At 51.9% G+C, this 23812-nt stretch overlaps 1 protein-coding gene and 1 long non-coding RNA gene across 3 annotated transcripts; one reads left to right on the top strand and one right to left on the bottom strand.

Moving 5' to 3' along the window:
* Positions 1 to 6: 6 nt before the first annotated feature.
* On the bottom strand, positions 7 to 14065 carry STX6 (syntaxin 6). Its single transcript, XM_038145126.1, has 8 exons — positions 13955 to 14065; positions 11316 to 11485; positions 10656 to 10750; positions 8870 to 8932; positions 6677 to 6799; positions 5346 to 5452; positions 3750 to 3844; positions 7 to 2210 (listed from the first exon to the last, which is right to left on the bottom strand). The coding sequence occupies exons 1-8, from the start codon at positions 13987 to 13989 to the stop codon at positions 2134 to 2136; spliced, it is 765 nt and encodes a 254-aa protein (XP_038001054.1). The 5' UTR covers positions 13990 to 14065; the 3' UTR covers positions 7 to 2133.
* LOC119704241 lies at positions 3852 to 10649 on the top strand. Of its 2 annotated transcripts, XR_005257882.1 has the most exons (4): positions 3852 to 4103; positions 5363 to 5778; positions 8409 to 8797; positions 8890 to 10649. It is a non-coding gene; the product is annotated as an uncharacterized LOC119704241 (long non-coding RNA). The 2 variants fall into 2 exon arrangements; XR_005257883.1 differs by lacking the exon at positions 8409 to 8797.
* Positions 14066 to 23812: the final 9747 nt, after the last annotated feature.

Below are 23812 nucleotides of genomic sequence, written 5' to 3'. Positions count from 1 at the left end.
TGGAGATCTATGCTGCTGCACCTTTATTTAGTGTTAAAGGGAAGGGCACCACCAGCGACAGAAAAGCAAATGTACATGGGGAAAGGAACCAGAGACACTCGGGTGGCTTATGGTGATGCCAGCAGCTGGGCCACCCCCGGGACTACCAAAGGAGCGGTCTTACATGGGAGTCATTCCCGAAGGATGCACAAACACGCTGGAAGTAACACGGGGATCAGAGGTGTGCAAACAGCAGCCAGCAGTGAGCCCTGCTCCCTGCCCAGACCTGTGCTCCTGGGAACCTGCTCCTGGAGAGATACAGACCCACGGAGTGGCACAGACACTACTACAGCCAGCCTTGGAAAGCAGACACCATGTATGCCCTGCAGGGATGCTCTGCAAGGATAAGGAGCCACTCGACTCACGAGTGCGGGTGGGCGCCGAGGCACCACGTGTGCGTTACTGACGAGCAGCCGGGTGGGTGGTGGGGAGGCTCCATCCGGCCCCGGCCCCGCCCGGCTGCGGAAGGCACCGAGCCGCCGGCTATGCATCCAGCGCCTTCGGGAGGGACAGGGGGGCCACGCAAACCTTCGAGGGAGCCACGAAGCCGGGGGGGGGAGGAGTGTTCAGTTCCGGAGGTAAAGCTGTCCAGTGGCAAGATTCTAAGGCGGGGGGGGATGATTTTTGGGGGTGATTTGCAATTTCAGCAGAAGTCTTTGCATCAGTGCCAATTAACTTCCTCCCCCAGCCTCATCTGGGATCCATAAGCCAGGCTGTGCTGAGTCTTTTCATGGTGCAACTTAAAATATGGGAGCAGACTGGAGTAAGAAACCATTTTTGCTTTCCTCAAGAGTCACCCTTATCCCACAATTGGTGCTTGCAGCACAGTCCCTCTGCCTGTTCCTCTGCAGTGATACTGCCCAGGTGAGCTTTTTTCACCACATTTTTGGTATTGCCCACCTGGCTACTCCATATTCCCTGTAGGGAATCCGACACTGCTGAGACAACTGGAGTGACAAACAACTGAGAGGTGACAAAAGGACTGGGAAGGAATATGGAAACATGATCTAGCTTTGAATCCCCTGCCTTTTGGTTGCTTACAACGGAGGTGTCCAAAAAAATAGCAGTTGGGAAAAATTAAGACATCCTATTTACAAGTTCATGTACACTTAAAATACATCACTGATCACTGTTCCTCTGATCATGTGTGTTGTGCACCCGCAGAGAGAACGTGGCTCTAATGGTCATCAAAAAAATCTTTTAAGTTTTTTTTTTTCTAAAAAAAATAAGTTATTTTAGACTTGGCAATTCACTTGCCAAAGGGAAGCAGCTGTTAAACAGAACCAGTGACTCAGTTATACAAGGGCAAAGAAAGCATCAGTCAATGAGCTTTAGAGTATAATGAGGGAGGCAAGTTTAAAAGCTTCAAGGCTCTCCCCCTCTGGCTCACTGCTGATTGCCAGTGCTCAGTGTGCAACACCCCAGGTTTGAGGCTCTGGGGTGTCTGATGGGGCCGGGGTGGCCGGTGGCAGGACACAAGACCCTACACTCTGCCCTCTGCCCAGGCAGAGAGCAGGAAAGCTCTGGTAGGACTCACTGTGCTCTCCAGGCAGTGAATTGGTGCTACAGAGCCCGCCCACAGGAGGCAGGGAAGGGAACGGGGAGCAGGGCCAGGGCTCCCCTCCCTTGCTGTGGCTTAGCAGGAGGGTTTCACCCTTCCCAGTAATGCTTGAGGCTGGCACTGGCAACGCAGTTTGTAATGCTCAGTGAATTCAGTAACTCCTCCCCCCGTCCCATCTTCCCAGGGCTCGCTGCTCTGCGTCCACCTCTCACCGTCCACCTCTCACCGGCTCCTACCTGCACCAGGTGGAAGCGCGGGGGTCAGGTCCCCCTCCAGGTCCATGGATCCAGACCCGGAGCCCAGGTCCAGACTGCACCGCAGCAGGGGAGGAGGCAGCTCCAGCGCTCCACCCCCTCTCCCCGGGGCCAGGGGAGATGCCGGCGCAGCCGAGCCACAGTCTTTGGAGGAGGATGGTAAGAGCTGGGTGCGGGTGTTCCTGCCGGGGATCTCTGTGGGCGGACGGAAGTGGGGAGAGTTTCATTTCCCCGTGCTGCCAGGGCGAGGGGGCGTCCCAGGAAGTTCAGTTTTTGTAATCACAGGACAAAAAACAGGATGAGCACCACTAGCAAGATGACGAAGAGGACAACAATTGCACACCACTGCCGTCGATCTGGAAAGAAAAGGAAGCATCAGTTTTCCTGCTTTAGTGGAGAAGGAAAATTGGGGGAGCATTTTTCTTCGTGTACTGCTAGGAACCAAATTCAAGTTTAAGCCACAAAAAGCCAAAACAACAGTTCCTTTGGGAGAATGCCTCACTGCAATATTTATCACCACAGCCTTTCTCCTCCAGGATACACTGGGGTTTGGGAACAGCTGTGGGAATTCTGAGGCTTCTTCCCAACCAAGTTCAAACAGCTTTGAAAAGCTGGCTCAAAAGCAATTGCGAGGAAATAAGCAGAGAGCTGCTGTGTTTGCTGTTCATTCATGGAGCAATCTGTTTGCCAGAGGAACAAGAAGGGATCCGGTGAAAGCTGCCCTGAGGAGTTCTGCCAGGAAGAGATTGTGGCAGCTTCTCTTAGGACAGGGCCAGGAATCAGGTTTCCCTGGACATCTTTACACCTCATTGGCTCCACACCACATCAACTCTGAGAGCTGCTGTCTGCCCCATGAGATGATGGTGCAGCAGTGGGGACAGGGCTACAGGCACCCCCTCAACTCCTTGACACAGCAGCTACCCCAGAAAGAGCCCTCCTGTTCGCCCTGGAATAGGTGATTCCAGCAGAAATTCCAGCTCCTTCACAACACTCAGAAACACTCTGCAGAGATCCACGGGTTTTCCCAGAGGAAAGGGCAGAGACACAGGGTTCACCCGTGTTTGTGCTGCTGCTGAGCTACTGCTGACCCAAAGTGCACCACCAGCACTCCAAGTGGTCTCTCTAGGGCTGTATTCCCACTACCTCATAAATCCCTTGGACAACCTAATCCTGCAGAGCAGGAATGCTTTTCCTCCTGACAGGCTGCTGCTTTCCCAAGGTCCTGAGCACCCAGGGGAGAGGGCTGCTGGAGGAGGCGCTGGCCGGGCATGGTGCCAGGCTCAGAGGCAGCCGGCAGCGCGGGACTTCCCAGCAGCCAGGCCGGGCTTCCTGTTTGCTCTGCCCAAGGCGCCCTGCTGCCCCCCGGCTTCAGGCACAGCCTTATAAGGACTTTTCTGTGGGTTCAGCACAGAATTCAGCTCTTTCCTCTATCAGCTGAGAGAGATGTGACCGACAATAGCTTGCAGGCACCAGCAGCCCCAGGGCAGGTGGGATTTGGGAAGGGGATTGCTGCAGGCATTCTGGTGCAGGGCAAGCCACACACGGTGGCCAGTGTTTAATGGCACCTTGACAGCTTTTGTTCCACAGGCAGCCCGGGAAACTGCAGCAGAGCAGGAGACTGCATAGCTTCCCCTCCCACCAGCTAGAGGGGGATTTTCCCAGCAGTAGCAGCATAAATAGAAAGGCATCCATAAATAAAACAAAGGGAGGGGACAGGCAGCAGAGCAGTGTCTGGGCAGGAGCAGCTGCCGGGCTTGGAAACCTTCCCCTTCTTTCATGAACTGAGAGCTGCTCCCTCCCTTTGGCTGGGTGGGTGGGAGCATAGTGTCCCAGCCTGAAGATCCAAAGGCTTGTCTGTCCCTTTCCAGGACTGGATCCCACTTCCCAGGACCTACCACTCGTCATGTGAGACACTTTGGCGAGCTTCTTCATGACGTTATCAAGGCGCGACTGAGTGCTGTCTAACTCGTGGGAGAAGTCATCCAGCATCCTGAGGACACAGAAGCAGGGCACTGGTCAGCACCTGGCACATCCCCTGGGGATTTTGCACCATGCTCACACACATGGATGTGAGCAGAGTATCACACCTTGGCAGGCAAAATGAATGTGGCCTCCTCTCCTGGAAGCACCCGAGGGAGGGGAAAAAACCTGCTGAAACAGCAGCTCTGCTTTGGTGGGAAGTAACTCAGGATTCCTGCCAGACTGATCCTCCTGGGTGTTTGTGGCTGAACTCTGAACACATCTGCAAGGTAAGGAGTGGGGGAGGGGCTTCCTCCTTACAAAAGGAAAGTCTCATTTATAATCTGTGATTAGCATCTACTTGTCAGCTTGGACTTTAAATCCCTTTTCTTGTTCAGGGCTTGCAGTTTAAACTAAAATCTTGTTTCAGTCATGTATCAAGTGGGAATGAGATCTGCAGTTGCTTTTAAGGTGCTTTTCAAGCTCTGCATGGAAGTTACCCTTTTTACTTCCTCCACACAGTGACTGTAATGAATCTGAAAGCCTTCCTGAATCCATGCTTTGTCAATGCCAGTGTGCATCCAGAGTCAAGGTACTAATCCAATTGTCTCCAGCCAGTGGGACTTTAAAGCTTAATGCATTTAAAAGGACAGACTCCTTCATTTGAAGTGCCAGGGCACTTGTTAAACCTTCTTTCAGTGGGGAAAACCTCACTGTGGTAGTTATGAGCTAATCCTGGAAGCACTGATGGCTTGTGTGATGATCTAGAAAAAGACACACTACACCAATCTCCTCTGTGAGAGCAGAGGATTCTCATGCTGCACAACTTGACACAGGAGGGAGGTTTAAAGTTCCTCCTCTCTATCAAAGATGAAAGATGAAATCACTTCACAAGGGACATGGCCCTCCAGACTCCTACTGGCCAAACAAGGAGGGGTTTTAGGCATGAACCCTTCAAGTCTTTCTGGAAGCATAGCTGTTAGCCTGCACAGCTGGGAACTTGTTTGCAAAGGACAAGACTGGGAAAGAAATCTAATTTATATGTAAATGGATGGATGCAAAATGACTTGGTGAGCTGCCCTTTAACCCTTTGTGTGGGTGAGGGTTATTTTTAACTTCAGTGATGAAGAGCAGCTCTGTGCTGTGTGTTTCAGAGCACAGCTGAGAGCTCCTGGCTCCAGGAGTTGTCCAGGGGCAGCACAAAACCCTGTAGAGTGGAGAAGTGGCCAGCATCTGCATTGCACAGCACCTCCCTCCCTTATCTGCTGGCTGCCTGAAAGGGAGCATGTGAGAGGACGAGAGGTAAGGTGGCAGTTAAGCCTGCCCTAGATGCAGGCTTCTAAAAGAAGGCGGTTGCAGTTGGATCCTTGCAGAAGCAGTACAAAATGCTTTCCACAGGCTGGCAGGGAGAGGCTGCCCGAGGGACGAATGAACCCCAGGCTCTACCAGAGGCAGAGAGAGGTGTGTGAGGACATCCAGCCATGTTGCAGCCAACCCCATGCCAGGTTTTTGACACCATGTCTCATACTTACACTGCCTGCTCTTCCAGCTCCCCACCAATGCGCTGGGACATGTTCTTCAGCACCCCGATGCTGCCAGAGACCAGCTCCAACTGCTCATCCTGCTGCTCCACAATCAACTGGGGTCAAAGAGAAGAGAAGAGGGCAATTACAGATCTGCTGCCTGCAGCTGGCTTGGAGCCAGCCCATCCAGTGGACAGGCACTTGCTGCTCGGCCAACATCAGCTGTGAGGCCTGGGCTCAGACCTAAGCCACCAGGAATGAGGACTGCATTACTAAGAAATGCTGGAGAGGAGGCAAGCAGGGGAAAGTCTCCATGGCATGGCATCCCCACGGCACAGCCTCCAGACATCCCTGCAATTCCAGCCTCAGCTCATTCATGCTGCATGCACAGCTAAAGTGACTTTGGAAAGCTCCAAAGGCTGGTCATCAAAACCTTCGCAAGGTGAGCAGGCCAGGGAGGCACGCTGATGCTGTGCCTGGGAAACGCCACCTGGAATGTGCCGCAGCTAACACGGGGTTAATGCAAGCAGAAGGCTGTTGCAGATTCTACTGCTAAAAATAGCCAGCCTGGCTCTGAATGTGCCAAAGTCTGCTGCTGCTTTAAGTCATTTTCAGGGCACAGTCACGCTAAGGATTAGCTTAACCCTAGTTACCTATTTCTGAAGCTATTTATCCCCCTGGAGTCAGTAGGTAAAACGCATCTGGAAGCCGAGGTGGCATCATGGGTCAAGAGCTTTAGCAGAGTTTGCCACCTGCAAGTCACTGCCTGTGTCAAGGCCCTGCAGTTCTCCAGGCTGTGCCTGGCCTGGGCACTTCTCCAGGCAAACTCCCCTGTCAGCTGGGAAGTGCAGCTGGGAAGTGCCTCACCAGGGGTTCTCCCAAGGCCTCCCACAGCCTTTTTCACTAATCTCAGGGTGACAAAAGCAGGAAAAGGAAGCAGGCACGTACTCCTGCTCCCAGCCTGTTCTGATGTGAGATGCACACAAACAACACCAAACATTTTTTTTAACCAGGGGAAGTTGCATAAGACAAATGGGCCCTTTTCTTTTTGCAGTGTTTCTACTCTTCCAAGGATTTCAGCAATCCTTGTACTATTAAATCTTAGTGTGCTACCTCTTCCAAATTGTGCCAACTGCCTCCTAAACACAGCAGAAGCCCAACACCTCCAGGGTTAAAAACCTTGTGCTGAGATTACCCAAAGCTGTGCTGCACAGGAAATGCATGCACAGACACATGCCACAAGCAAAGAGAAGGACTGTCAGGCACCTGGAGCCAGACCAGCCCCCCTGGCACCCATTTGGCAAGCAAAGCTATTTAGTCTGTGATGCCAGCTGCCTTACCTGTTGTTGAGCTTGCTGTTCCTCGATGAAATGTGAATTGGCTAATTGCAGCTCCCGGTCCAGACGGCTGTATTTGTCAGGTCCAGAGCTCCAACTCTGACTCCCACTTTCTCCCAGGAGTGCCTGAACAGATGTAGAGAGCTCATAGCAACACTCTTGTGTCTCATCACAGCCCGTCTACAGGGTGAGGTGGGAAGGCAGACAAGGCAACACTTGTGTACACACACACACACACACACACAGAGCATCCCTCTCCTCCTGCTCTGTTGCTACTCAGCCAAAGTGCTGTCATGAACTAAACCAACACAGAGCCAAAATGCCAGCCTGGGAAGTCTCTACAGCCTGGAATTGCAGAGATACCTCTCCAGCAGCAGGAGAGCTGGAGGGTGGCCAACTGACAGTGTGCGCAGGAGGCCTGCACAGCACAAAGGACTGGCAGAGGCCTGCTCAAGAGGCAGCACTGTGTGCTAGGACATGTGAGCTGGGAAGTGTCTGGGTATACTGTGTTAACAGATGTACAGCTCCATCTGAGCACTCTGCTGCTAATGACAGGGGCTTAAGAGGGTCTAGATAAAGTACTTAACCAGTTGAGCTGACAGTAAAATAATGCAATATATAACCAGAGCAGTGGTGTATGCTTATGTTCTATGATCCAGGCTGCCTATCTCTCCAGTAGGCCCTTCAGCTGCCAGCATACAAAGTTACTCCTGCTACCTGCCTACAACCTGAACAGATAAGCTCTGCAAAGCCTGCAGAGATGTGGCTTTCCAGCCAAATATGTCTGGTCCCTGAAAGGGGAATAACCCAAGCTACAGATGCTGGAGAATGAACATGATCTGCATGTGAGGAACTGCACCCTGCAGCGGTAGGGAAGGGTTAGGGACTCTGCCCTCCAGTGTGGAAGCCAGGCTGACTTGTAATGAGACCATCCTGCAGCTCCTGGTTGTGGGCAGGATGAGTACTTGTGAAGAACAGCAAGACAATGACCAGGCTGCTCTGTCAGGCTGAAAAACAGATGGTGTCTATGGTTCATCTGACTTATAAGGTTCAAGGAGGGGTGAGGAAAGCTGACAGACTGACCATGCAGGAAGCCAGCAGACATCTGGCTTTTTCTGCCCCCAAGACACTGAGCCCTGGTCCCTCCAGTTTGTGGCAAGGCAGCAGCAGCTCCTTTTTATTTAATGCAGTGCACTAGCTTTGCTTGCAGCTTCAATAGAAAGGTCCTGTTTGCCAGCCTGGGCTGTGAGGGTCAGGTCACTGCTAGCCAGCCCCTGACACAAAGCCCAGCACAAGCCTTGCAGTCTGGAATGAAGGTGAGGGGCTGGGAAGGGAGAGGAAGGCAGCAAGGGGAAGTCAGCCTTCCTGACCAGATGTCACTGCATGAGCTGGGCCATATGGTCTCCTGCAGCTATCAGGAACCTTATGCAAAGGAAAGCAGCAAATCGCAGGGAAAGCTACAGACTTGTTTGAGCAAGGGTGTCAGGGACTTTGTTGCTGGGAGTATTTGCCAAGCACATTAATAAACCCTGTGACAAGCTTAGGAATGAGTTCTGTGCTTCTCAGTTTGTTGTTTTTGCCACGTGTGGTAAGGCTGATGGAGTACAGACAATTAACTGCATGAAGCACACATCAGCTTTTACTGGAGTGGGTCTGGAAGTCAGCCCCAGTATCTCCTTACAGCCTCTCCATCAGCCAGGAAGGAGCACAAGTTGCATCCATTTCTATTCCTTAGATTACAAGTGCAGACAACACTCCAGACTCCTGGAGCTCCTTCCATCTTCTTACATGGCTATTACGAGAAGCAGCTGCATGAAAGGATATTGCACCATCTTGGCTCCTAAATCCAGCAGAGTGCAGGATTACATTCATTGACATGGATTCTGAGCTGCTTCCCCCCGAGAAGGAGGAGGGAGATTTCCCTTTCCATGGGATGGTGCGATGCTGACAGTTGTAAACAACCAGTTCTGAAGACAGAGACAGATGGTGAATGCTGACTTACTGCTCTCAGAGCAGCTTGGGAGAGGCTGGCAGCCTGTGAGAACCAGCTCTCCCACGGCAGCCAAATGGACATGGCTCAAACACAGCTTGGCTGAAGCGTGGGAGCCCCTTCCCACACCAAAGGTTTGTAAGGGGAGGGACTTCAGACAGGACAGACATTGTAGCAGAAATACATTGCCCATTTCCCATTCTCACCTGCCTGTTTTTTCTTTCAGCCAGTGCTTGCATGGAAGAGTTTGACATCTGATCCTTCATGTCCTGTTCATTCAACAAAAGAAGGAGCATGTGAGCATTGGATTTGAGGTGACAGGCAAATTCAGGGTGCTACAGGGCTGTTTATACCCAGCAGGGCTTCTACAAGGGGGAAAGAGGGAAGGGAGATTTTCTTTGAAAACCCACACTTTTGAAGAGTCTGGAAACATACTGTAGAAAGTTTCATTATTATACTAATACTGGAATCAACAGCATTGGGATATTTTGAAAATATTCCTCATTTACAACTCATTTTTCTTCACTTCAACCAGAACCACGTTGATTTGTATGATAAACTAATGTTCCTGTTGATAGAATGTAAGGAAGTTTTTTTTCAAGGCCTTGAAGCTTATAATCTCCTGTGCTTTATTCCCACCTGCAACTGGTTTTATATTCCATAGTACAAGGTAGATTTCCTGTCCTGTGGCCATCCTCTCTGACTGTGTGAATGTTCTCTCCTACCAATTAATTTTTGCTGAAATTCCTTCAGAAGGCCACTAACCACAGAAGGCTCCCCAGCACAATGTAACATAACCTAGTTTTCATAATTTAGCAAGTAGTCAACGTCATCTGGCAGAGGCTGATCCACCAGCAGAGTTCTGATGCCACCAGAGGATTCAGGTGTGTTTTACTGTTCAGAGATGTGCAACGCATCACCAAAGAGCTCCACCACATCCCACTTGGTTAATTCTCACTGTCTGCAGTGCATCACAAATTTCCCCCATGGAAACTGGAAGCCAGCTGCACAGGGCCACTTAGCAATTTCATTTCCCAGTAGGAGACACTGCTCCAAAAGCCATTACCCAGCATTTTTCAGCCAGGAGAAAAGGATCAGAGAGCAGGCTTGCTTGATCCTGCCCATTAGGGAGTGGACCACACTGAGGGCAAGGCAGTAAGCATATGCCTGCTACCTGGGGCCAGTGTGGTTTTGGGATCAGTTCCTAGGCAGCAAACCTTAGGAACTGCACCCAGACCACAGGACTGCAGGTAGGGTAACAGGCTTGCTGCCAGCCACACCAGTGCATTTTGTGGAGCAGGAACATCAGAGCCGTGAGGGGCAGCAGAAACTCAGTGTAGCTATTAATAGACAGAAAACTTCATAACTAGCAGCTTGTTACCAGGCAGTGAAGCTTTTGGAAAGATGTTTCTTCTCTATTTGTTACCACCAAGTTGTTTAAATCCCCTTTTTGCTTCCCAAGTGTAAGCTTAAACTAAAAAAAAATCTTCCTCAAGTTAAAAATAAATCTAGTGGTTGTTTGGACTAGTTTGCAGGGGTAGGAAGTCGAAGTCACCATGTCAATAACACCAGGCTTTAACCATCTGTCAGTGTTCAAAGTGGTCTCCCTGTTGCTGAAAAGCAGTGCTACAAATGGTCAGGACTGTTGAGATTTCCCTCAACTCTGAAGGGAGGCTCCACATTGCAGCTGGGTCTTCACTCTTCCTCCTGTTACCACAGGCTCCCAGCTCACTGTTGCCAGAGCAGTGTGAAGACTTCAAGGGTCAGCAGCATAAAAAGAGGGAATTCCATGGGGCACCTGCACCCCCAAACCCTTCTGGGCAGCTCCAGGAGGGAACGCACAGGGAAGATGAGGAAGCCTGAGACTCAGCAGGTAGCAGGTTTATTCTCTGCTCTCCATTCCACCAGAGAACAGCCCCAAGATTTCCTTTTTTACCCACCAATTCCCCCCACACCCTCCCCAGGCCCTGAGCCCAAGGGCAGGTTCCTTACCCTGACCACCTGCCGTGTGCTGGTGATGAAGGCTTTGCGGATCCCCAGCTCCGTGGCATCGAGGTTGAATTTCCGCGGGTTTGCCTCCACGATGCCTAGGCACCGAGTCAAGGAGCCCCCAGAAGTAGGGCTAGGTACACACATGGACACACAAACCCTGAGTGTGCCAAGGGGCCACCGTGGTGTGCTTGTTCCCAAAATGTGATTAGCAAAGAACAGCAGGCTGGATGGAAGAGGAAACATGGCAGGAATGTGCCATGCAGTGTGCACACGTGCAAGGTTTCTCTTTTCCACGTGGTTTTTTGGTTCTGTGGTGCTGTGCAGAGTTTTCAGGAGCACTCAGAGGAACACAAGGGAAAAGGAGTATTTCTGGAAGGCAGCCTAGAGAATGAACTGACCCCACAGAAATCCAGATTCACACAACACAATAGGCTTTATAGAACAAAGCATCTTAGAATATACCTTGCAAAAAGGGTGAAAAAAGGCAAAAGGAAAATCCTTGACTTAATTTCTCATTTGAAGTTTGAGAAAAGCCAATGTGGACACAAAATTCAATCCCAAGCAGTCCTGATTTTTGCAAAGAGTGACAAACACTAGGACTTGGCTATTTAGTACAACCTGAGACCTGCAACTACCTCCAAAGGGCCACCAAAAGGATATTAATGGTTTCATCCAGGTCTTCCAGATCCCACTCGATGCTCCGCAAGTTGTTCCTGAGCTCATTAGTGGTCCAGTCGATTTCTTCTCTTGTGGCGATGGAGGGATCTTGCAAGAGCTCTGTCCACCTCTGGAAGAGCCCCTGGGCAGTGTTCACAGCTTTCTGCACCTCCCTGCAGCCAGTAGGAAAGTGAAGAGAAGCCAAGAATTATCACCAGCTGCCCTGCAGCAGTGACACTGGGACAGATCTGTGTCCAGCTGAGCAGGGATTCCACAGCTTCCTCCCAAACATCTCTCCTTCCAACAACTTTGTTTTTATTTTGTAAAATAAGGATTTGCCCTGTATCTCACTGCAGCATGAAGTTATTCACGAAGGGACCTATTTCTTCAGGGGAAGCTGCTGAGTGTCATCCAGGCAAGCCAGGGCAGAGGGTCTAAACAAGGCAGCTCTTTGGCAATCCACGTCCTCTCTCAACAGTTTTCCTCTCAAGGCCCTTAACTACCCATATAAGATACCCCAAAGGCACACAGAGTTACAGGAACCGTCCCCACATTACAGCCAGGCAAACTGTTGAGTGCAGAACTGTTTATATGTTTTAATTCAGCATTTAAAAAAAATAAACAGGCCTACTATGCTGTCTTAGGAAACACAAGTTTTTTCTGCTGCTCTAAGCTCTTTTGGAGACGACTGCATTCACAGCAGGGGAAGGCATTGCTGACAGCTGTGGTTTGGGGCAAGCAGGTTTGTAAATTTGGGTCACAGACTCTCAGTGTGGTTACCTGCATTTACAAACTCTGCGGTCCTGAGCTGTGAACTGCTCCCCCAGGTTCAAAAGGAGCTGGGATTAGGAAGGGACATGAGATCAGACTGTGCTGGTGTCCACCATGAGCTTGCATACAGCAGTCAGATGTTTCACCACAGTGAAGGAAAGCAGGGGAGGCCCAGGGCAGATGAACTGATGTTCTGTCCTGCCAGGACTGCAGCTCTCTAAGTTCCACCAGGGCCTGAAGTCCTCCAGTTGCTGTCTAAGCTGCAGTTTCTCAACACTCTGATGCGTGTCCCTCCTACGTCTCCGAGTCTGCCACTCTGAGTGCCCTAAAGCCAGCAGCCTGCACTAAAAACCTGGAAAACTTCACTCCCTCCTCTACTTGCCAGCACAAGTTTTGGTTTTGTTTGGTCGTTCGTTTTTTTTTTTTTTTTTGTTTTTCCACGCTTGTGGAAGTCCCCAGTAGCAAGAATGTAAAGCAGAGCTGTATGTCCTCTGATGGGAGGAGCTACAGATACCAGGAAAGCAAACTAGTAGCAGTTCTGGTGGCTACACTACCAGCAGCCCCTCCGACCTGCCAGGTAATAATTAACTGTGGGAGCGGCAGCACATCTCCTTTTCCCTCCCTGCCCTTCCCCACACACTGCAGGAACATCTCTGGAAAGTTTGACAGGACGTTTGCTCCCCACCCATGGCAACTCCTACACTTTCCTCCTAGCACGAGTTCAACCTGGTAAAGTGATTCACTTTCCCTGGCTGCATCAGTATCCCTTCCCACACTTTTGTTCTTGCATGGCTCTGCCAAACACCCCACCAGGAGCCCCTCTGCTGCTCCTCAGGGCTGTTTCGCTGTGACACAGGGCAGAAGACCAGCGCCCAGAAGAAGCTGAAGGTAGCCCGAGGGCAGTGTTTAGTGATGGAGCTGCTTTCACAGAATCACAGAATTGCTGGGGTTGGAAGGGACCTCAGTGGATCACCCAGTCCAAAGCCCTGTCAAGGCACTGTCAGCTAGAGCAGGGGACACAGGGATACCTCCAGACGGGTTTGGAATTTCTCCAGCAAACTCCATGACCTCCCTAGGAAATCTTTTCCAGTGCTCTGCCACCCTCACTGTAAAGTTTTTCTTCAGCTTGAGGTGGAACTTCTTGTGTTTTAGTTTATGGCCTGTTGCTGCAAAGGGTCTGGCACCATCCTCCTGACACGCCTTATTTATATGGACTGATGAGATCCCCTCTGTCTTCTCTGGACTAAACAGGCCCAGCTCCTGTAGTCTCTCCTCACCAGAGAGATGCTCCAGACCCCAAATCATTTTTGTGGCCTCCACTGGACCCTCTCCAATAGAGCTCCTTTCATGCTATTAATGACAATTTTCCTTTGGTCACCTTTAGCTGGTATTTCCCTGTGTTCAGGCTCTTCTCTGTAGGCTTCCTCTCATGGCCATTGTTTGTCCCACAGCTTGCTCCCTGCTCCTCTCCAACTTTCCCCATTGTCCCCCCGCCGGCCAGCCGCGAGTCCCCAGCCCCGCTTTGCTCACTGTCCCCAAGCCGCACCTGCAGCCAAGGCCGGGGGCCCCTCACAGAGCCCGGGGAGGCCCGGCCGCGGCCCGGCACCTACCTGCCTCTCCGCAGCGCTTCCCTGGCCGGGCCGGCACCGCCGGACAGGCCGCGGAGCCCGCGCGCAGCCCCTCAGCAGCACGGGGGCCCTGGCCGCCATTTTCACCCCCACACAGACCCCCGCCCGCTGCTCGACCCCCCCCTCCGCGGGCCTCCCAAGCTGTGCGGCGGCCGTGCCCGCCCCTTCCGCGCCCGAACGCGGCCCCGGCCCGTTGTGCGTCCCTCTCCCCGCGGCCCGGAGCCCGCGGAGCGCGGCGCTCACCCCTTCACCACGAAGAAGGGGTCCTCCATCGACATGGCGCTGCCGCCGCCGCGCGCCACGGCCGCCGCCAGGCCACGCCCCCTCGATCAGGCCACGCCCCAACAACGCCCTCTACGGGCTACGCCCCCGTGGCTGTCCGGGAGGGGCGTGGCCGGGTGACGTCACCCCATGGTGGTGGCGGCGGCGGGGCTGTCGGCGGGGTGCGCGGCGGGCTCTTGGCGTTGTCCCGGCCCTTCCAGGGAAGCTCCCGCAGCTCTTCCCGTAGAGCCCCGGTGTCCCTCTCACCCACAGGATGGGTCAGGTCGGAAGGGAGCACGGCGGTGCCACCTCCCTTCTAACCCCGGAGCACGAGGCGCAGGGCTGTGTCCACACTGGGCTGGGACATCTCCAGTGGGGGACACTCCGCGACCTCTCCGGGCAATCTGTCCCGTCGCGTGGTCACTCCTACAGTGATAAAGTTCTTCCTTCTATTCAGGTGGAACTTGCTGTGCATCGGTTCCCATCCTTTCCCTCCCATGTCCTTGTGGCTGGCACCCCTGAGCAGAGTCTGGCTTCATGTCCTTGGCACCCCTTCCTTAGAGCCCAGAGGTGCACGCAGCACTCCAAATGTGCTCTCATCAGGGCTGAATAGGGATGCAGGATCGCTGACCCCAATGCCCTGCTCTCAGAAGCCCTATAACGACAGAGGTAACCACATCTTCCCAGGTAGTGCCCTCCCACAGTGGTCCACAGTCCTTAGTACCACTGTGCCACCAGCAAGACCATGCAGAAGGTGGTGTGTGTCCCATTCCTTGGATTACATGGATTATTTTTTTATTTTACAGAGCTAAAAGCAGCCTGCTTAGTGCAGAGAGGAAGTGAGGTAAGGCATTCAAGCACCATCTCTGTGGGAACCCAGGACATCCCTCTGGGTGCCCTGGATGGCCAGAGCTGCTGGCAGGGGGCTCTGAGACCCTGGCATGCAGCCAAAGACACACGTGGGGTTTTGATCTTAGCCCATGGAGCAAATTACCAACTCTGTATGAAGAATTACAAGCCACACACACAAGTTTAGGTATTGTAGTAGAAGTAGTCATGAAGTGAAAGGAAGGATTTTTGAGTGCTGTACAGGGGGGGTTTTAAGCCTTGTACGCAGGGGTCCAAGTTTTGTACATGGGGGTCAGGAGTTCTAAGATGGAGGGATTTGGGTGTGCCCTGTCCTCTTTCTTTCTCCTTCCCAGCCTCCATGTCTTTGGTGGTGTTGGCACTCACAGATTGGTCTAGAGTAGAAAGTCACCATTCAATATAGATAGTAGGCATTGGGGAAAAAGTATAAACACGTAACACGTAATGTGTGATATAAAAGATGGCACCAGCCCCTGGGAGGGCAGTGTGCCTTTGTCTGACCTGCTGAACGGGCCACAGCAGCCCAGGAGAAGAATCTTTTAGATAACCAACAATAAAGAACCTTGAGACCGGACAACAGAGGACTACTGAGTCTTTCTTCGAAGGCACGGGTTGGAGCAGAGACTTTTCCATCTTTCGGGGTCACCCCAATCCGGGGCACGAAACCCCGCAACTGGCACCAAGCATGCGGCACAAGACCCCAGCAACTGGCATCTGCTGGGGGGGCTGGAAACCCGACACATCTCCTCACACACCTGCAGTTAGCAGCAGTATTGTTCATGTCAGACTCCTGTTGAGAAGAAATGTTGTGCTTTATGCTAAACCCAGGAGAATAAACTCCTTCCCTCTCTAAGGATTTGCAATCTTTAAAACCTCATATAAACCAGCCAGCCAGCCTCCTTCACCCAGTTCCATGGAGCAAAACCTTGGCACTGGGGGGTTCTGTCCCTGCAGGAGTGGTTCAGCCAGGCTGTGTTCCCAGGCAGTGAGGGAGGAAGCAGGAGGGAGTGACAGGCAGTCTGCTCGGCTCCTGCTGCCCTTCCTGCCCTGCAGAGGCACAGGCACTGCTTCCTTCCTCTTGCCTTGTGAGGGGTGAGAACAGCCCTTTGTGGCTTGGATGTTGTCTATACCTGAGTGAGGATCCCTCATTCCCACTTCTCAAATCTCTGGACTCTTTAGGAGCTGAGTACAGGTAGCCCTGGGCTTGCAGCAGCTGACAGGAGGGGGATAATGCCTGCCTGCAGAGCTCTGGGAGATTTCCCCATCCCATCCATATACACACAGCAGAGGCATGTCCCTGTCTTACTCCCACCTAGGCTGATTTTACAGAGGCTTGGCCAGAAGTTTTTTACAGAAAGGGTGATAAAGTTCTGGAATGGCTGCCCAGTGAGGTGGTGGAGTCACCATCCCTGGATGTGTTTAACAAAGCCTGGGTGTGGCACTGGGTGCCAGGGTTTAGCTGAGGGGTTGGGGCTGGGTTGGACTCCATGATCTTGAAGGTCTCTTCCAACCCAGTGATTCTGTGAATTCTGTGAATCCCCCATATTTTAAGCAAAGAGCACATCCTGGCCTGCACTTCCCAAAGGTGGCAGTGGCCCAGCATCCTGAGCAAAGGCAGGGAAGAAGCACAAACCCCATTTGCAGAGGTGCCTCCTCAGCATGGGAACAGGAGAGGCAGCTTTTGCAATCCCAGCAGCTTTCCTCATGCTTGCCCTGGGCTGGGAAGGCTGTGGCACATGTTGAACCAGTTTCTGCAGCTCTTGGGCTGAGAAATCCACCTCCTGCTCCGGCCAGCCCCACACCAGGAGTGGTGCAACAAGTGGCAGCTTTAGGGCTGGCATTTGCTGGCCTTTCCTTGCTGAATTTGAGATCACTTTCCCACGCTGGCAGGATTTGGGGCGTCCCTGCCAAAGGTGTGCTTAGCATGGGAGGTTCCCTCCAGGAACAAACGGAGTTCCAAGAAGTTGCTGGTCCAGTTTGTCTGTCCCTGTCCCACCCAGACCTTGTGCTTCCCCAAAACCTCATGATCTCCTGCGACTTTCACCTGTGCCTGAAACCTTCGCTGCGCTGGGAATGGAAAAGGGAAAATGTCCTGTAGCCTCTTAGAATTACTAGGAGTAATTACCTAGAATTTTGCTTTCAGAAATCCTTCAATAAATTATGTGAACACTTTATTCCCTTATTTGAAAATGTTTTGGTTTTTCTACAGAATTAATTAGGTTGGAAAATACCTAAGATGGTTGAGTCCATTTGCAAAAAAATTGTAAAGCTTCACAGAGCTGTTGAGGGCTGAAAATAAGGATTTTTACTGAAATTTAGAGAAGTTGTAAACTTGCAAGGGATAAAAAAGACAGCCTGGTCTTTGATGCTAGAAATTAATTTACGTGATGTAGTAATTAATTTAGATTTTCTCCTGAAAGCCACTCCAACCGTGCTGTGGTTTGTATTATTTAGAACAGGCTGTTTTTTGCTATTCCATGAGTGAAGCTCTGATTTGGGGCTTGGAGGCAGCGAGGAGTTTTTTGGGAGCTCTTCAGTGTGCTCAGCTAAGCAATTCCTGCTGGGAGAGGAGAGCTGGGTGCAGAGCACACAGCTGCAGAACTGGTCAGGAAAGATCTCTTTCTGATGAGATGAAACATTTCTGCCCCATGAAAAGTGCCAACTCATCAGAATCCCAGCTGTCTGCAGGGAAGAGCTGGGCTCCCTGGAACTTTTATCAGGAAAATCTTTGTAACATCTGTGTACACGCACGGGGGGTGTGTGATCCCATCCTAGCTTGGTGCAAAGAATGTGCATTTGGTGTGGAACAAGTGTCTTTTCTGCTCAGAGAAAAGCTGGATTGGTTTGAATTTGGATTTATAAAGGTAGAGGGGACTTTACCCTCCCCACCCCTGAAAAGGTTCTACAGCTAAAGGAAGAAGCCATAAAGGTTTTCGGATGCTTTGGTGGTTTCCCTCCTCATTTTTGTTGTTAGTGATAGTTGAAAATTGTCAGTGGTGGTTTTAAGAGGATTAAGGCAGGGATGACAATACAAAACACTGGTCTGGAGTTAAATATCCAGTGTTCTGGTGAATGAAATGGGGAAATGAAGTTGAGGAAAGGTACCATCACTTTCTGCAGGATGAATCCCTGGGATTGCCTGCCGTGGCGTGCCAGGGATGCTGAGATCTTACATGGATCCAAAAAGAGATCGTTCAATTGCAGAAGCAGTGAGGTGCTGGACTGCCAGTGTCCTTGTCATGGGTGAAATTAGAAGGAACTTTTCCCAGCCAGCCTTTAAACCCTAAAAACTTCCTTGTAATCCCTGTGTCCATGGACGATCTCTGTGGGCTCCAGGCTCCCCACAAACCATGAGAAGGACAAGGTGGTAGAAGGAAGGGCCTTTGAAGAGGAAAGGGGCAGAGATCAGCAGGAACCGAGGCAGCCAACCCCTGCTGCCAGGCACAGATGTTTCTTTCACATTTTTTTTTTGGTGGGAGGAGGGATTTGACACAGAGAGGATCTGCTCTGCCCTTGCAGAGAATCTGCTCTGCTCTTGTTCTCAGCGGTGGCTGCTCCTCATGTGGTGTGATTTTCTGGCAGGTTCCTAAGGTCCCCGGTCCCCCTGGGGAACCTGGAAGGAAGCAGGAATCAGAGCAGGCAGCTCCGTGGCTCGGGAGCATCCCTGTGCCACCTCCCCATCCCGCCTAAGAAGGAAGCAATGGCACCGAGGACACATCTGCACTCTGGGAATGCGGCTGTCATTTGCCCCATGGCTACAAAGAAGGTGACATTGAGATACAGGGAGAGGGGAAAAAGATAATTGGGCTGAGCCTCCTTTTGGCAGACAAAGCACCCTGCGGGTTGCCGGCTGTGGCTGCCGAGTTCCTGGGATTAACTGGAGATGTTTAGCTCCAGTCACCGAGGCTGCTGCCTGCTTGAGCTCAGAGTTTGCTGGGGAGCAAATCACTCCAGTGAAAAACATGGGCTTTGCATCCCCGGGCTGGCCTGCTTCTTTATGCCCTGGACACAAGGCAGCCTTTGGAAGGGGCACGGGACCTATTGAAGGCGTATCAGAGTGGGCAAAAAACTTACAGGAAGGTGGACTACAATAGAAGGGTTGTCTGATAGGAAACCCCAGACAAATAAATGCATTTTTTTCCCCAGGAAACCCAAACCAGTACCATAACCCACTGAAAGATGTCTGGGTCACATTTTTTTCCAAGGGAAACAGCTGCCTGAAGAAGCTGATAGTTGGGAGTGGGTTCCCCCCCACCCCTTCCCCCTTTTTTTGTTTGGAGAGGCTGCTGGAGGAGCAGCAGGATATCAGATGGGCAGAGGGACAGGTCACTGTTCTCCAGGGGAGCAGAGGGAAATCCCAAGCCAGTGGCTCAGAGGGAAGGAAGGGAAATTTTAAACTATTTGTGCAGGGGGAGAAGGGGGAATCCCAGATCACTGGTGAAAATTAAAAAAAAAAAAAAAAAAAAAGTGTAGGAGAGAGTCCTGCCTGCCTGGGATAGCAGCACTATGATCTCTGCCGTGGGAAGGGGGTTTTAACCCTGGAAAACCCTTTTGCTTTCTAGTACATGGCTGTGCTGCAGGCTCACACCTCACTATGGTTTGGGGGCAGGTCTCTCAGCACTCTCAGAAGCTGAGGGAGCTTCTTCCTCTCCTTTGGGTTTAGGTCTGTATTGATTTGTTTGTATTTGTTTCACTTGTGTTTGGCTTTCATTCTTCAGCAATTAGTGTTTGGCTCTCTGGGCTGTGTTTTGGGATGTGTCCCAGATCTTCTGACCTTATCTCCAAGCAAGGATAAAGCAGGGCAGTTGAGAACCCTGGGGTATTAGTTACCAATATCCGATTGTGGCAGGTCCAGACCAAATCCACGTGAATCATTGATTTTTCAGGGAAAAAAACCCAACTCCAGACAACTTTCCTCCTCTTCCTCCTGAGCTCCACAAGGTTGCCTTGCAATTTAGATGTTTATTCCCATCCAGAAATAAACTCAAGCTGTGGATAGATTCCCATTTGGAAATGTTCCTCCCTGTCCTGTTTTGTTTACATCAGCAATCACTGGGGACGTGCCTGGATCTCCCAGGGGCTTTGGCTGTCCTGAAGTTCTGTTTTTGCTCCAGGCAGCTGTTGGTGTGAAGGGTTTTGCCTCAGCACCGCTGGTGAGGGGCTTCTGATGGATTTGCTCCCACCCTCCTCTCAGGAAGGGTTTAACTCATGGATCCTGGTCTGAATATGTGAAAAATGAGTATTTTATGATTGGCTTTTTACAAATATTAAAATAAATATTATATGTGTTATGTTAGAAAGTTATGCTGTATTAATTTTCTTAAGTAGTATGTTAAATATAGTTTTAGGTTATAACATGATGTTAAAATAGAAGCTATGGTATGTAAGATACTTTATTAAAAGAACGGACTTGCAGCGAGATAGCAGCCACAGGACACCTAAATCTTTCAGAGAAAAAGAATTTATGGCTCCCTTATCAGAAGAAACAAACTTCTTCCCGCCTCGCTCAGCCCTGAAGACACCGTTAGGATACAGAGGAAGAAGTTGACACTGACCAGACAGAATCCTTTGTTTGAATAGAATTTGTGCATCATGTATGAAGTGTATGACTATGCAACAGGCTATTGCTTTTAAGGGTTAATCCTCTGTTAACTTGTGTCCTTTTTCGGGCTTATTTTGTCCAGAAAAAGGTACCCGGACCATCCGTAACTCTTTGTTTTTATTGTCTCGTTTTGTCCTAAATCCTATTTGTCCAAATTTTTATTACTCTAATGATATTACTATTTTTATAACCATTTTATTACTATTAAACTTTTTGAAAATTTTAAAAACAAGTGATTGACGTTTTTCACAGAATAGAAGAGAGAGGCATCGATGCACGGTAGTGGCACTGGGACAGCCGGTGATGGATGACTTCAGCGTGTGCTTCGAGGAGACCCGAGTTTCACCGTCCAGCCTAGCTGGAGGGTTTTCCACCTCTTTACTGCATCTGGCTTCCCCCTGGGGCCTGGGCCGCACATTTGACGACAGCGAGGAGCTGGCGCGGGGCTGAGAGAGGGTCAGGCGCCGCTGTTGGAACGGGATCTCGCTAACCACATCCTCATTCCGCGGGGTGGCCACGCTGGGAGCCAGATGGCCGGGCCGGGACAGGACTGGGCTCAGGCAGGCTCGGGGGGCGGCAGAACCGCGGTACTGCCGGAGCCGGGGCTACCCCAGCATCCCCCGCCGCTCCCGGCCAAGATGCGACCGCACGAATCCCCAGCGAGCATGCCGGCGCCGACCTCCTCTGCTCTGAATTGAAACGCCTCCAAAAAAGCCGGTGGTATGTGCGCAGCCCTCTGCAATTATTAGCCGTACCACAAACTGCTTCCTCCCTCCCTCCCTCCCTCGAGCTGCTTTTATGTCGCATTGTTTTCCTTTCCAGGTGGCCCACCGGGGCTGCCTCCTGGCCACCGTGCCGGCCGCAGCTTGGCTGGCGGAGAGGCCACCTCTGTCTGCCAGCCAGCCCGGCCGCCCCCTTACTCCTCCTCCTTCTCCTCCTCCTCCTGCTGCTGCCAGAGCTATTTCGGGAAACAGCAGCTGAGACGGAGGATTGTTAATTGTTCGTCAAAGCCTTTCCGAGCCCGCTGGATCACATGAGGAGATTAGAACGGCCGGTCACACCCTTTCCCTCCGCCTCCTTCTCCCGTATATCCCCCTGACCCCCAGGGCTGGGGCGATGTCCCTGCCCCCGCGGGCAGATGGAAGGACAGAGGGTGCATCCAGCTGTGCTCGGCTGTGGGAACCACGGGGATGCCGAGCCGTGGACAGCAGGAGACCGCCGTGCTCAGCGGGCAGCCCCAGCGGGGTCACCGCCAGCGGGGCCGCTCCGGGCGCGGGCAGGAGCCTCGGGGCAGGCACAAGGAAAGCAGACAAAGCCACCCCAGGCGCTGACCTCAGAAGCTGCCATGTGACTCTGCCTCAAAGTTACTAAAGCATGACATCAGCCTGAGAGGGAGCGGCAGGGCTGCCGCCAAAATACTGCCTTCAACCGGCTGTGGGCGCTGCCTCTGCCCGTGCTGCTGCTCGGACTCTCCCGCCTGAGAATTCCGTGGATTCCCCCCCCCAGGGATGATTGCCATTCAAGGTAGATCCTGCTAGAAAACAAATGAAAAAGATCGCTTTGGCACACAAGCTAAAGCCAGCCTAGTTTCTGGGTCATTCCCAGAGGCGGAAATGAAATGTGTCTGTGAAACAGCCCACTTTAGATAATGGTATGCATATTAATATAGTGTGCATGCACCTTTGCTTTGGCAAATGTCCTGGACCCTGATTCTGAGATGAGATGTTGTGGGAAAGGAAAAACCATGACCTCATCTGCAAAGGGCACGGAGAGCAGGCAGGTGTCGAGGCAGGGCTTTGGTGCCTCAGGAATACCGTGCTGGTGGTTGTGCCTGACAGCAGGCATGGTGCTGGTGGGTGAAACTCGTGGTGCTGGGTATCAGCTCTGCTGCCCGACGTTGTGCACCTCTGCTCCTCCCTGCCGGTGCTCTGTCTGAGCACTAAGACGGATGAGGGCTCATTCAGTTCCCATCCCCATCCTGCTATTCCCTGGCCAGAGCCAGGAGGGGCTGCTGGGCCGCCTATTCCCAGGCAGGGTAGCGACCAAAAGGCAGAGACTGGAGAGAAGTGGTGCCTCATGCCATCAGGGTGAGGTGGTGAGCAGCAGAACAGGTCAGTCTGCTCAGATCCAGGCATCTTCACCCCACAGAGCTCCCACGCTCTGCCTCCTCCACCTGCCCGGGGCTTTTCCCAGCTGGTGTGGTGACTTTGCACTGCTGTTTTTGGTCTTTGAGTTGGGATATGCCCGGTTGAGATATATAAATCTGACTTTCAGACCCTCTGCTGAAGATGAAAGTGCCAAAATCTGGCAAACAGCAGTCCCAGAGCTGCTGATGGATCTTCCAGGGGCACAGCCAGCCCTGTGCCACCCCTGGTGGTGGGCAGATGTGGGTGAAGAACTGTGACTGCAGTCCCAGGCATGCCAGCCCAGACCTGCCCTGGCTGGTTAGGCTGACCCGAGGGCTTAGGACAGGGTGTTGCTGGCCCCTGAGGTGCGGGAAGCAGGTTTGGCAGGTCAGGAGAGCCTCAGTTCCCACCGCTGGAGCTCGCGTCCCTCCAGCCTCCCACGCTGGGTGTGGAGGGGACAGCCCCGCTCCCTGCGGCCAGGACAGGCTCTCCCTGCTGTGGGCTAAGCTGGGACCTTCTGCCTCTGGGACTTTTTGTCTGTGGGGGAAGCTGGGCCTGGCTGTTTTGGCCGTGTGGCTGAGTGTGCCCCGGTCCGGTCAGTTCAGATGGATCACGGCAGGTTTGGTGGAGCAGGTTGGGCATTTTGAGATGTCAACACCCAGGCTGACATGCTGTTGTGTCTGACACCCAGAGAATGGCATTTGAGGTTTTCCATCTCTGTTTGACCAGGAGGAAAACATACATTTGTCCTGAGCGTGGGTTTGTTGGTTTGTTTTTTTTTTTTTTTTTTTTTTGAGAAGGCTCTTGCTATGTCAACTATGTGTTGGTGTGGCCTCATCTTCACCTTTTTTTTTTGTTACTTCTGTGACCAGCCACCCTTTTGTCCTTCTAGAATGCCAGGACAGGGTTACAGGCCAACAAAACATCATGACAGCCTGTGGCTTTCCTTTGGGGCAGTCTGTAGATTCATCCCCTGGGAAAAAAGGGATGGAAGCAAGTTATGTGTCAACTGGGAATGGAAACTGATACTCTGGGGCAGCACATTGAACTTCCTTAATTTTAGGCCCTTGCACTTCTTTTCTGCTTGCAAATGGTGGTTAGTCCTTGGTAGAAGGAGGAGGGTCTGCACTCCAGGCTCTGAAACACCTTCCAGCCTTTCTCAGAGGCTTTGCTGGTGCCTGAGGCTGTGTCTGGGGGTGACTGTGTCATCCCCTGTGTCCCCCAGCCACCCTGCTGATCCTGCCA

The sequence above is a fragment of the Motacilla alba genome, chromosome 8, assembly GCF_015832195.1.
Source record: "Motacilla alba alba isolate MOTALB_02 chromosome 8, Motacilla_alba_V1.0_pri, whole genome shotgun sequence".
In the NCBI taxonomy this organism is placed as follows: domain Eukaryota; kingdom Metazoa; phylum Chordata; class Aves; order Passeriformes; family Motacillidae; genus Motacilla; species Motacilla alba.
The sequence above is the reverse complement of the archived record's forward strand: the minus strand, read 5'-3'. Positions and strand labels throughout refer to the sequence as shown.